Here is a 13954-nt window from a genome sequence, read left to right as displayed (position 1 = left end):
GTAATAAGAAAATCTGATACTTGCTGCTAGTCATCCTGATCCTGCAAATAAAAAATTATAACTTTCAAGCTAACTTTCAAGCTGTTTCCTAAGTTGTGGCTGAAGAACTGTATTTAAAAGTCTAAATGTCTTCCAATACTATTATTTCAATTTCCTTTTGTAGGATGGCACCACACATGATATTAAACAAGGGTTTTGAATGTTGCTTTTCTGACTGCCCTCAATGTACTCGCTTAGTAATTAAAAAGCAAATCGTCCCATCCCAATATTTTTGAGGCAGTTTTTTTGTATTAGCACAACTATAATTTTAAAAGGGTGATAAGGTCTTGTTAAGCCAGTATCATTCCATGGGTAGCAATAATATATAAATAAAGTTGTCATAAAATTATATTGAACATGTGGGGTTCAAGTTATATTGAACAAGCAATTCTGGTCACCTGGTTGTACTACTTGTCCTCATTGAAACAATGTTTTACACTTACTTAAAAGTAATCTTTGATGCATTCACTCACTTTTGGTGCTTGCATTGAAAGATGAGGTTGACTTGATCTTCCAATGACAAATCCAGGGAGAGCAGGAAATAGAGTTTGCTGGAGAAGGGAAAGGCCCCAAAATTATATTTATGTACTCCATAGGCAATATTAAAATCCTCATTTTTTCCTTCTGACTGCAAAAAGTTTTCCTCTCTAAATTTGAGATTTGGCCAATTCAGAATTAAGCAGCAAGAGTAAGATATCTCCATACCAGTGGCTAAATTTCTGTCTATGGAAGAGAAATATTATTCTGCTCATGTTCTGATAGTGAAAAGCAAGTGAAGCTAGTAGGTGGCTTTCTGACACACAGATGATTAAAAATAATATTAAAGAATCCAGAATTCTGCCAGAAGATAGATGATGATTCTGGCTGGGATGTAGTCTCAGAAAAAATACTTAATACTTCCAACGTGCAACTTGAAAATAATAGGATAGTATACTTTTATATCAGGAAAAAGAAGACCAGACTTACTGAAGATACTCAACATTTTACGTGCTTTTGCTTTGTTTGCTGCTACACTTAGATTGTGTACTTGGAATTGTAGGACCATTTAGGTTGGAAAGGACCTCCAAGATCATTAATTCTAACCATTAAGCCAGCACTGCCAAGTCCACCACTAAACCATGTCCTTAAGTACCACATTTATGTATCTTTTAGATGCCTTCTGGCATGGTGACTCAACCACTTCCCCAGGGAGCCATGCCAGTGGTTAACAGCCCTTTCAGTGAAGAAATCTTTCCTAATATCCAGGCTGAACATCCCCTGGTGCAACTTGAGGCTGTTTCTCCTCTTGTCTTATTGCTTGTTACTTGGGAGAAGAGGCAGATCCCCACCTTGGTACACCCTGCTTTCAGGTTGTAGAGACTGATAAGATCACTCCTGAACCTCCTTTTCTCCAGACTGAACAACCCCAGTTCCCCCAGCTGTTTGTTCCTCATAAGACTTGTGCTCCAGACCCTTCACCAGCTTCACTGCCCTTCTCTGGACACACTCAACACCCCAAAGTCCTGTGTGTTGTGAGGGGCCCAAAAATCAACACAGAACTTGAGTATACTTCCACATATGTGACTGGTTTAGATCCCTGGAATTGTTGAGAGCAATTATTCACATTAGAATCAAAATAAAGGAATTGAATTGTAATCCAAAAAGACTTCCAAGATGTGTTTCTTCTTTGTTCTGGGTTCTGAGCAATCTGTCTTAAGATATTTTTTAGTGCATTGTGTGCGTTTCCAGGTGGGAAGCTCTGAAATGCTTGGTGTCTTTCTACGGTAGAAAATGTGCATAAATCAGAACAGGCCCTCTTGCTACTAACAAATCATGCAAGAGAATCGACTGTGGTGTGAGTGTTTCAAAAAACAAATTACTACCAGGTAATTCCCAAAGTCTGTTAGCTCCATGTCTGTTTAAAAACCCTATTAATTATGTAAATTACTATTTTCTTCTACTGTATTTTTCTTCCATTTCATACACTTGGTGAAAACAAGTACTAAGTGCAGAAGTATTACTGCCTGCTAACATTTTCATCCCTGGAAGTTGTTGATATTTCTTTGGGTGTAGGTAACTTGTAGTCACTAAATTTCCCAATTTTCTATTTTTTCTTCAATTGCATTTCATTTCACCGTATCTCCTTTCCAGAGTGTTTGTAGGTCATTCTTTTCTGTTTCACAAGATGTAGTTTCCCTTCACAAAAGGAAATTCCAATTCCACAAAATCTTACAAAACAGAAAAGAACGACTTACAAACACTCTGGAAAGGACATACCATGAAATGAAATGAAATTGAAGAAAAAACAACAAACCAGAAAATTGCAACATTTAGTGACTACAAGCAAATGGACTGGGATTATACAAGGTGCGGTGCAAAGGACCAAAACACGCCAAACTAACATCACAGATGCTGCCAAAGCAGGGGAAAAAATCAAGGAGGAAGACAGAACTTTGAGGGGAAGATATGAGAGCCATGGCATGGATACTAAAAAAAAATAAAAAAAATTTGCCAAAGTGAAAGCCATCAAAAGGCATGGGATGCCATCAAGTGCAGGGACATGGACCAAAACTTGCCCAACTGATCCCCATTGAAATTGCAAGCGTTCTTTTCCTTTCCCAAAAGGAGGTGTTCAAGGAAACACCTTTTATATGTTGGACTCTGATTTCACAGGTCTTTTCCAACGTAGCTAATTCTGTTATTCTGTAGGAATTTACTGAAGCCTCCTTCCTAGACATATTCTTCCTATCCCTTTCCAGCCTTAAATGCTTCCAGAAAAGGTAATAGATGACTGGGTTTTTTTTTTTTAATCTTTTCCCTTTGAATAACAGTCAGGATATATGCAAATTTTTCTTTTCAGACTTTTACTACATGCTATTTTCTTGCTAGTGAAAAAAAACTTTCTCAAGTTTTTGGTTTTGGCCACATTATTATTCATTAGTCCATATTTGTTCTTAATTATAAAGTACAGAGTTGCTTGTCATTTCTTGAAGTTATTTTTAAAATTAAATTATCCCACAACCCTCATTTTTTTCATGCAAATATAAGAATTTTTGATGAGAAAATTATCCCTTTTTGGTACTTCAAAGAGAAATCTTTTAAGCTGTGAGGTACTTCATGCTCTTAACCACACTCTGTAGAATTAATAGTTAATTAATTTGACTGGACCTTGCTTTATTACATACCAAAGTCATCATATTGGCAAAGATGAAGAAAATCTGTAATTTTTTTCATGGAATCAGGAAGGCTTGATTTAGGTGATGGAAACTTCATGAAAGTCTTTTTGTGCTGTAAAAATTAAGAGCAGACGTGAATTATTACAACTGTCCAACGTAACTTAATAGGGTGGAAACTTGGTAAACTGCTGTAATTTTGTTGCTCTGGAGTTCTGTGGCCATACCACAGATTTCTTCATGTCTCATACCACGGATTTCTTCATTCCCCAGCGTACAGCATAGCCTGCTGCAGCCTGCATGAGAAATGGGACAAGTGTGCTTAGCTGTGAGTTGGATCCACTATAATAAGATTATCCCAGAGCTACACAGACCTCAGCAAGCAGCTATTTTAAGCAGGGAATAGCAGAGAACAAGAGCAAACAGCCGCAAAATATGTCCAGCTGTCTCCCTTTCTAGAATTCCAGCATGGAAAGTGTTGCTGTGGTGTGCATACTGTGAGCCTCAGGTAGGACATCCCCTTTTCTTATGCCTTCATCCTCTTCTTTCTCTTCTTTTTGGCAATTTTAATAGCTTAATGAATACTTCAGGGTATACAACTGTAAGTTTTAGTCCTAAACTTGGCTTGCAGAGAATAAACCATAAGGCTACTGGCAAGAGGCAGGGAGTTATTTCCAACATAATAGTTTGCACAGGAAAACCATACCACCTGGTATGTGTTTGCTACATTTTAATAGTCTCCAGTGGTTTAATGGGATATATTCAAATCAAACCACTAAGCCAAAGTTCATACAGCATTTAACAAAACATGTACAGCGTAATGCACAGCACTTTTTGTATATTTCAAAAACTCTTTGGTTTCTTACTCAAATGCTACCAATGCACCACTGGATATGTGCCAGTGCCCTGCTTTTGGTCTGGACTCCCATGGCACTCTCAAGCATTTAATCAGTTGCCTGTAGAGGAAATGAATCCTCTACCTCATTATTGTATCCCTGGGCATGACTTTCTGCTTCCACTATAAACATTGTCAAAAATAGGGGATTTGATTGTCAGTGAGGGGTTTTGAGAAGAGTCCACAGTTTTCTATTCTTCATGCTGATAATCGAGTGTATTTTTATTTTGTGAATGCAGTCTTATGCCTTATATAGGGCCCCTTTACGTTATAGTGCCTTCAGCATCAACCCTAAACCCAGAATCAGAAGGAATAAATGTCTGCTTCCAAGTGTCTGGAACTATCTACTTCAAAAACTCATAAATGGTCCTGCAAGGAAAATTATTATTGCCTCTTTCGTTATTTAATAAATGTGGTTGATCTCTTAAAAGAGTTTTCCATTAAAGTGAAATTTTGTTATGTGCCAAAATCTGGAATATAATCTTTAATTCTGTCTAACACTTTGAAATTGAGTACTTTCCCCTGTTATACTGGTGTACTGTTATTTATTTTTCTGTGATGAAATATTATGACCATGCATATTATAAGTCTTTCCTGAGGGAGATTGTAATGACTTATAAGTGCTTACCTGATCAATGTACTCATCTGCAGCCAACAATCCAAATACAAAGTGATTATTTTGAAAAGCAATCAAAAGTAAATTAAGCACTTTTTGGGTGCCTTGAGAAAGAAGATAAAAATATCAATTGATATGAATTATGATTATTTTAAGGATTTTAACCACAAATCAGTGAGGAAGCTTGGAATAAACTTCTATTCTCAACATCTCAGATGTAGCAAAATTAAATGTCATAGATATGAAGTTCTAAATTCTTTAGACTTGAATTTATGTACTATTAATTGGATATGAGAGCTGGTTCCTACTGAATTTACTTGCAAAGGATTTCAAAATAAATGAAGTATTTCACTGACAAAACCTCAGTGAAGTAACATTATTGTGTAGCTCTTTCCACTTCTCCTTCCTTTTTGCCTTCCTTTTGGATTGGAATACATAAGAAAAGGATTATAGTAAAGAAAAAAGGTTTTGTAAAATTAAAGTGTATAGAACTTTATAATCTTCTGCAGTGATCCTCATACTGACTTGAAAGGAACAGAACAGATTCTTCACACCGCTAGTGCACTGCTTTGGGCTTTCAGTGATCATCACAAGACGTCACTTCTATGAACAGCATTGATGTTGGCATGAAACGCCACAAGCATCTAAAACAGAATTTGCTGAAATTATTTAAAAATAATTTAGGTTATTTTAATTTAATGACAGTTTGACCAAACACAGAGGTCAAGGTTGTAGGCTTCATGGTCATAAAGGATATTTTAGCTATGACACCAGTAGTACTTATTGCTCCTGTTTTCCCATTTAGCCAGCTAGATACTTTTAAATTGAGCTTTCTTATACTGACTTTTTAAAGCATTGGAATAGTCTTGTGCAATAAAAGTGCAATAAGGAAGGAGCAGGAGGTTTCTGCATGTGTCTGTCTGAACCACCAGGGGGGACTCATTCCTCATCTATAATTTTTCTGCAGCAAGTATCTGAAAAAAACACCGATGCTTGAACCAGGTTTAGAAAGTCAATTCAGCAGAGAGTTTGTCTTCTTTCATATTAAGAAAGCTTTATGTAAAGTCTTGTTAATCTGCAGTGTTCTTTCCACTCTGCCCATGAGTGCATCAGCCGCCCAACGCATTGAGCAGCAATGCCAGACCAAGTCTGCCACAGAGGGACCCATGTTCAGCTGGGAAATCTTGTGCATCACTGGGGTATGGTCATTGCCACCCCCTGCCCACTTCAGAATGACCTGGGACTTGTGCTAAACCTGCTGGACTGACAGAAGACTCAGCAGAGAGCCTGGCTTGGCTTCTCACAGATTAAACTCCTTCACACCACTGGTCATGGCTTTGTGGCTGAAAGGAAATTTTTTTTGGCTGTATCTGTGCAAAAGGTAGCTCTTCTTTCATAGCTGTTTCATTGCTCCTTTGTGACTGTCTCACTACTGCATTTCTTTTTTCCAACTATTACAGACTTCCTGATTTATTTCAATTTCACTGCATGTCTTACTATTTTTAAGCAAAATTTGTCCATCTTGAAACAGAACTGTGTTATTCCTATGATTACAAGGAACTTATATGTTTTATAGCATCCTGTTAAACAACAACAAAAATCTATGTGTGTATGTACTGTGGGGATCTGTCAGGAAAGTATGTATATATATATAATATTCAAAATATAATTTTGAATTCCCACTTAAAAGCCAAATTTCTTAAAATTTTGAACTCTGTCAGGCCAGTGGGACTCTTCTTGTGGTCTATGGAAAGATCTGGAAATACTAAAGAGAATTCTCTAGCTGCATTAAATTTTCAAATTTTTATCTTATTTTGTAAATTATTTCATGTAGTAGTTAATTATTTGGTACTTACAGGCACCTTTAATTCAAATTTCCCTTTCCTTAATTAATCTAGGAATTACCCCAATCTCTGGGCACAATCACTCATGGTTTTTGTGCACATCGTAGCATCAGATGATTGCATTCAGCTCCATTTGAAATACATCATCTAATTGCATTCCTTCAGATGACTGGTGTATTCTTAAAGCACAGTGAGCTTTGTAAGGAGCTCACATGAAAACCATGAGAGGTACTGACTACCATAAAAATAAAAGAATGGACTTGGTTTTCATCAGTTCTGGATTTTTCTTTTCTTTAATATGTGCAGGAAACTCTGTGTTTGAAATTATGCCTTTAGAAATCTTACCCCTGATGAGTCAACTAAACTTGCTCATTACGTACTTCTGGTAATCATAGTGTCATTTCACTTCCCCATTTCACACAGTTTTCTCTTTAATTTTTCACTCTTGGTTTCAGCTGCATTGTCTGGGGAAAATGTAACAACAAAAGTAGGAATTCTTTTTTTTAAACAAAATTTAGTGTGATGATAATTGACAGTGCTACAGTAGGATTAACAAAGATTGCAGAGAATTCAATAAATAGCAGAACTTTCCCCGGAGACATGTGACTGATGATGACTGTGCTGAATTTTCTTCCTCTTTCTCCCAAATGAAGTTTTATACTATCGAATACTGAAAAAAAGAGAAAGTAACTATGTTTGAACTCCTTTTTTTCATTTTATTCACCCCTGGAGTCAGTGAATTCATTTGTACATCATCAGATCTTGAAATGTCATATACTTTCTGTGGTAAGTAAAAAAATAGGTAATCCTTTTGTTAAATTTGCAGGATAATTACTGTAGTCTGAGGGATTGTGAATTCTCTTTCAAATCAGTTTCTTTGAAGAATACAGAAAAAGATAAAGAAGTATATTTCTGTTCTTAATCACCCTATTATAAGAAGTTTACTTCATAGGCATAAATCCTACCGCAATGCTGGTTCCAGCAGCTAGGAGAGAGAGAATTTTATTCTCAAGTAAAATAGGCATGTTTTTGTTCAGGAAATGTAAGAAGATAATGGGTTTAAACTAGTTTCACAAGTACTCTGTTGTATAAATTATACCTATTGAGTTAACCAGTGTGTTACAATCAAAAGCTTGAAGTATGTGGAAAAAAAGAGGGAATGTCATATTCTGTCAGGCTGTGGTACCAATCAGGTTCTGAGACAGCATGGTGTGTCCCCTCTTGCCCTGTCTGTGTCATGGGCTGATATTTTGTGTATTTTAAAAATGCAAGGTGGGTCAGTCACAGAGAACATCTACTCAAAGGTTCATTTACATTACCTGAAAAATATGCTGGTGCATTAAAAATATTTTTAGTTCTTTTCAGCATGATTATCATAAGTAGGGATGTTTTCAGTAGAAGACCATGCTGGTTTAGTGCGAATAAAAAGTTTGTATATCTTCAAAAGAGAAATAAAGGTACTTTTGTCTCTGTTTTTTGTGTGCAAAATATCATCAACCAAAAATTTACTTCTCTTTGCTTAAAGAAATATGATACTGGTTTTGCCTTCTAAATGTAAAAATAATAATATAATTAAAAACATATTTAATATTTACCACATATATTGAGCAATTTTATAGAATATAACTTAAATACATTTAAAATATGTATTTGATACATAATAAATGTACATTCAATGATACAAAATATGTATCAAATGCATTTTAAAATTGTATTTTTGTATGTATAACTGTATATTCTTATTATTTTTATGGAGAAGCCTATTCACACTATCAATGTGAAATGATTTTTTTCTGTAGATTCTACAGCTCATGCTTTCATGTTTAATCTGACACCTTGCAGCACGATGAACAAATCTGTCTGGAAGGCTGATCTTACCTGGATTCCAAGTGAGTCTGTCTTAACTAGACAATTATATTTTGGGAATGCTGGAAATGAAATACAAGTGAAAAACTGACACTTCATCCTAAATGCTGTGTTATTTAGGAAATTGGTTTCTGGGGTTAAAAATGGAATGGATAAACTATAGCGATGGAGAGAAATGATGATTTGTGAAAATGTGTTTGAGTTTTACTTGGAGCAGTTACCAGAGCCCTGCACGCAGACTGTCACTGTAAATGCAAATCTGTGACACTTTAGGTGTATGTGCATTTTGGTCTTCTGGCCTGGACAAGATCCAAGTCTTTTAAAGGAGAGAGAGTATCATCAGGCCATCCAGCTATGGCAGGACTTCTGTGAAGAATATGCATGTTCCAGAAGCTGGAGATGGTACTGGATCTTGTGTGCAAACCTAACTGTGATCTTTAAACCCAGCTTTAAGCCAGCAGCCTCAGCTAATGAAATGTTTAGGACCTGGCTGTATCATAAACTTCCCCTTCTGCACTAGGTTTGCTTCCCTAGAAAGACATCTTTATGATGCATTCATGACAGTTTCTTTGCAATATCTGCTTAAAACTAAGGTCTTCATTTGAGCACGTGTTTAAGTTAGCTGTGGAGCTGAATGAACTCTGTTTCCTTTACTAAAGAAATTAAAACAGACTTTGAAATTTTTTTCCCAAATATTTTTAAGACTAATTTTTTGTTGTTGTTAAAAACACCAATAACTTTTTTTCTTTTTTTTTTATTTTTTTTCCTTTTTTTTTCTTTTTTTTTCTTTTTTTTTCTGGAAGCAGCAGTTTTCAAGATATATACCTTTTTAATTTTGGGGGAGTCTTACAAAAATACAGTGTTTTGGCAAAATCTAGTTTTTATCTAAACAGCATGTCTCCATATACGCTTTTCCTCCCCACCAGTTACCATTTTCTTAGTTGCAATGTTTTAATTAGGAAGTGACATCCACTTTTTGAAGATTGTCTTCAATGTCTGGTATGATGGTGCTAAAGCACTCCTCTGGAAAGAACTCCTCTGCAGCGGAGCTGATGATGAATACTCAGTGTGCGGAACGCTGAAAGGAGGTTGGTGTGAAAATACATGGTGCAATCAACCCATGCAAACAGATTTTTATCTCCACAATCTAGACTTTGCTTGGCAGGCAGCAAACCTCAGGCAGGAGCAGGCAATTCTCCAGTGCCAGAACCCCACTGAAGTAGAAAATATTCAAATTCTTTATTTTAACATCCTTGTACTGCAGTTTCTGTCTCCATAAATGAGAATTATTAATATCCTTCATCTGATGATGACACTTGTTGTGAACATCTCTAAAATGACAAGGAAAGATTGCATTTGACTGGACTGAACAGGAAACTTGAGAGGCACTGTGGGCTCTACTAATATCCAGAACAAAGTTTATTTCGATATATGTCTGGATGGGTTTTTAAACCCAATAGAGAAGAGTTAATCCTTTGGTAGGGGCTAACAAGTATTAACACAATACAGGCTCAGATTCAGAGAATTCAGGTAGGATGCCAGACTAAAGGCCAAAAAGACCTGTAAGGAGGGTAAAATAGTCTGTTTTCCTTTCTTCAAAAATCAGTATCAGCTCTCTTCAGTTACCATTCAAGTGAACTGCTATTACAAGTTAAATTACTGGAGTTATCACAGTAGGATTTGTCTGGAGGAGATGTTGCAGGAGCACTGTGGTTAATTTCTATTTTCTAATGTGGTTTCCACAAAAAGTCAGAGCTCTGAGAGAAGAACCAGATGAGGGCTTTATCAGTGAAAGGGTAAATTACATTGGCAACTGCTGCTGAGAGATATGCCATATTGCTTTGAAGTTATTTAGGCAGTCTGATTGATGGCTTTATGTTTAAGTAACTCTTTGTATTATAATTATCTCTGTTTTTCAGAAACACTTGCATCAGCATTTGATATTAAAGGCTCAAGAACAGCATTTCCAAAGGTACTTTTCAACATTTTGTATAATAGTAAAATCACATACTTACAGGTATATTTTTTTCTGAAGAGAGATGTTCACCCAAATTGTAAAAAAGAGAAGAGGAAATGTCAGAAAATTTTCTTATAGTAGAATTGATAACAATAAAATGGTAGCATCTCTGAAATGATAGATGTTCTAAGGTTATTATTCCTTTATTTTATAAAAGAAAAGATCAAAGTAATCAGTTAATGTCACCTTAATTATTCCATTTTGTTTGGTAAATTATTCTCTTTCCTTTTACCTGTTTGAGTAAATCCATTCATATTCCTTCTTCCCATGTCATTCTTTATTTTACATTCTCTTCACATGGTGCTCTTTTACTCCATGAAACCATTTTCAAATATTTGAAAAGGGACAACAATATCCAAAAAGTAAAAGCAGTGCTCTGCTGTTAAACCAGGGGCAGCACCAGTCCTCAGGTTAAGCCATTCTCATCAGTTGTCTGAGCTTTTCCAAGACCCTTATCAATCCTATTAATCCCTAAAAATGTCACTAAGGAGCTCCTACTGGTCCAAAATCTCCACCATCCCCCTCAGCTCATGGGCCTCCAAGAGTCCAACAGCTCTTGTAGCCCCAGAGCTAGTACTGGACAGGAACATGAGCTGTCCTCCTGTCGATGAGGAACTTGTGGTAGAGCTGGCACTTCCTGATGGGACTGTGCTAGACCAGGAAATGCTGCTCCTCAGTAGTCTGGCCATGAGAAGGAAGTTGAACACTTTTATTTTCAGGCGCTCATATACCTGACTATACCTATGAGAACAGTCCCTGATGGGAATCTGTCTTTTTCAGTTCTAACAGAAATCACCAGAACCATTCCAAGAAGCCATTTAGACAAGAGCAGGCAGTACTGTGGACTAATTTTCTTTTTTTTTTTTTTTTTGTCTTGCTTGTTTTAGGGCAATTATACTATTGTTGTGCAAGGATTCTCTGATGATTCTGAGAGTAATATGCTCATATGCTTGAATTTCACCATGATAGTAAAACAAGACACTTTCTGAGGGCAACAAACTTCTCAAGTAATTCCAGAATATGGAGGTCACTTCTGTGGGCAACTGGAATCCAAGCTGTGGAGTAATATGCACACTGAATTTCCTGAGGCAGAATACATCATGTGCTGTCTGGGAAGCTATAAGATATAGTCTTTCTCATTTGCAGCACAGCCATAATCTGTTGCTCAGCCAATGTGCCCAAAATTTCTGGGAATCAAGCATCCTGATTAATCCACAGAATTACCCTGACTGGATGTCAGGCTGGTCTTGCATTTTGGTGCTGTGCCTTGAGTTACAATAAAGTTCAGTGCTTCAGGCTGAGCTAAAGTAATCAAGAAGTTTTGAAGTTTTGAAGTGCCAGAATCAGAAGTTCATCAGTATTCAATTTAAAATAACACAGCAATTGAATTTGGGAACCCTGCTGTGAGGTGGTGGGGGGTGTTTTTTTGGTTTGTTTGGGTTTTTTTTTCCTTTTCTTGTAACAATAAAACTTGTTTGTACAATCAGTTTAAGACATGGTTTTTATTCTCCTGTTATTTTCTGATTTTTCTTCAGATGTTTCATATTGCTCTGCTCTGTTTACACCAAGCTGAAACAGAGGAGTAATAATTTGTTATGTGGTAGTAGCTGATGTGGATAAAATCCAAAGTGGAACACTTTTTTTTTCCAGTTACACTGATACAGTGCAGCTGAATTTAGCCATCCAGAGCTGCAACTGCAATCGCTTAGAATGTTTTTAGCTCTTCCTCAGCATCCGAGGGGCAGAGGCTACACAAACTGTGTCCTCCAGAAGCGGGAGTGTGGTGTCACACAACAGGTTGATCTATTCCTCAGTTATTTCTCTAAGGCATTTCTAAAGTTTTCCTGTAGCTTTTGCTTCTCGGGCAGCCAACAGTGAGTACCCACCTGCCCTTTCTCGCTCCTCTGCACCCAAGACCTTCAGTCGGACTTTGGTGGAGTATGAGGTTTGGTCCTTAGGAAAAGTGCTGTCCTGTTTTCATGCTCAGCCCCCCCCCCATGGCAGGGCTGGTGAACTTAGTGAGTTCAGAGACTTTTCCCCAACTAACAGGACACTGTTGAAGCTGCACGTTGTGCTGGCTACTAGTTCATGCTGTCTAGCAGATTGCTTCCAAATGCCTGGGAAAAATTAAAAGCCAGAGCAAATTAACCTCCTTCAGACTGCTAAATACCAAACATGCAAATTAGAAGAAGTGAAGCTTTTAATCTCACTTTATACATAAAGAAAGATGTTTTTCAAACTTGGTATCAGAAAACTCAAGGAAAAACTCCACACTAAAGTTTGCAGATATTCCATTTAAAACTTGGTTTTAATCATAGGTAGTTTGGCTAAATAAAGCAAAATGATTAAGAGTCAGTACAAACAGAAGTAGAACTGCATAATAACTGAAGATAAGAAGCCATGATTACATATAAGTGATGGTGGCAAAGCATCTGTGCTTTCACTCAGTCCACAGACCATTCCAGGATTAGTCCAAGATGGAGTATCACAGCATGTTCTGCTTATGTTTGAGCTGATTTACTACAGTTGTGATCAATTTATTCCTAACCTGAAATACCAATCAAGAAGCAGCCTGAGAGCATGACAAGCAATACTTACCTTTCTTCTTCTGTTTTGCTTATTTCAAGTAGTGTCTGTTTCAAATTATTGACCTAAGGAACAGTCTTACCTTATTATGTCCCTGGGTATACATTTCATGGCATCCAGCAACCATAAGTCTCAAAATCATCTTCAGTGACAAGGTGTCCTGAGGTTTTTTTTTTTGACTGAATTATTTGGGGTGTTAGAAGAAATATTTTGTTTATTAAGCAGCAAGTAACACAAGTAAGAGAGATTAACACTTCTGGAGATCAAAGACATTCATGTGCTCTTTTACATAAGCATGTTCTAATGCTTTATGGATGTTACAGAAAATTTACAGTATGTGTAAAGGTACAAATAGAATTTCTGTCTCTGAATAGAGACATTTACAGATAAACATATGCACTCAGTATCTTGCCTTGCAGACTTTTTTAACATAGATCTCCAGCTGAAGGGTTATAATTGTACATGCCAGCAGATAGGGCAGCAAGGCAGAGCACAGGAGCCACACTTTATAAAACAAAGACTATTCAAAGGCCTCAAGTTTTTTACTTTTATGACTGGAAATTTCCTCTTATTCCAGTGCTGGTGACCGCCACACCACATTCTCCCCTGGACAAGAAGATAGAGATTTTGTAAAATGTTAGATCATGCAAACAGCTTACCCTGAAATTGCTGTGATACTGTAGGGTGAAGGGCTGAGCTGAAGGCAAAGCTTTGCTCTTCATGTCTGGTTCCTGGGACAGAGTTCTTAAAAAGTTTTCCTTCCTTCCTTCTGCTGCTGTCCAGAGCTGACAACAGTTATCACTTATTTTCTTTCCAAACTTCCCTGAGCCCATGTTCAGGGCTCCACAGCAAGGAGGAGTTTCCTTAGGATGAAGTGAGCTACTTGGGCTCTGTGAAGACTGATCTGAATGTTTCCCTTTTCTTCACTTTATTGGTCCA

At 36.9% G+C, this 13954-nt stretch overlaps 1 protein-coding gene across 2 annotated transcripts; it reads left to right on the top strand.

The window, feature by feature from the left end:
* Positions 1-3364: 3364 nt before the first annotated feature.
* Positions 3365-11894, top strand: LY96 (lymphocyte antigen 96). 2 transcript variants are annotated; one of them, XM_041464442.1, is made up of 7 exons: positions 3365-3699; positions 5784-6083; positions 7200-7332; positions 8346-8435; positions 9372-9500; positions 10332-10384; positions 11317-11894. In XM_041464442.1, exons 3-7 carry the CDS (start codon positions 7239-7241, stop codon positions 11416-11418), a joined length of 468 nt encoding a protein of 155 aa, XP_041320376.1. In that variant the 5' UTR covers positions 3365-3699; positions 5784-6083; positions 7200-7238; the 3' UTR covers positions 11419-11894. The 2 variants fall into 2 exon arrangements, with proteins under 2 accessions (XP_041320376.1, XP_041320377.1); XM_041464443.1 differs by lacking the exons at positions 3365-3699; positions 5784-6083 and having other exon boundaries at positions 7015-7332.
* Positions 11895-13954: the final 2060 nt, after the last annotated feature.

Source organism: Pyrgilauda ruficollis, unplaced genomic scaffold (assembly GCF_017590135.1).
Source record: "Pyrgilauda ruficollis isolate IOZ18807 unplaced genomic scaffold, ASM1759013v1 scaffold18, whole genome shotgun sequence".
Taxonomy (NCBI): domain Eukaryota; kingdom Metazoa; phylum Chordata; class Aves; order Passeriformes; family Passeridae; genus Pyrgilauda; species Pyrgilauda ruficollis.
Note: the sequence above shows the minus strand (reverse complement) of the source record. Positions and strands in the feature narration are given on the sequence as shown.

Bases quoted from the DNA above. Each gene is read 5' to 3' on its own strand.
- LY96 (XM_041464442.1), top strand. From the start codon at position 7,239: ATGTTTGAACTCCTTTTTTTCATTTTATTCACCCCTGGAGTCAGTGAA. The intron at 9,501-10,331 runs GTTGGTGTGAAA...TCTGTTTTTCAG, and splicing joins GTGCGGAACGCTGAAAGGAG to AAACACTTGCATCAGCATTT. The intron at 10,385-11,316 runs GTACTTTTCAAC...TGCTTGTTTTAG, and splicing joins CAAGAACAGCATTTCCAAAG to GGCAATTATACTATTGTTGT.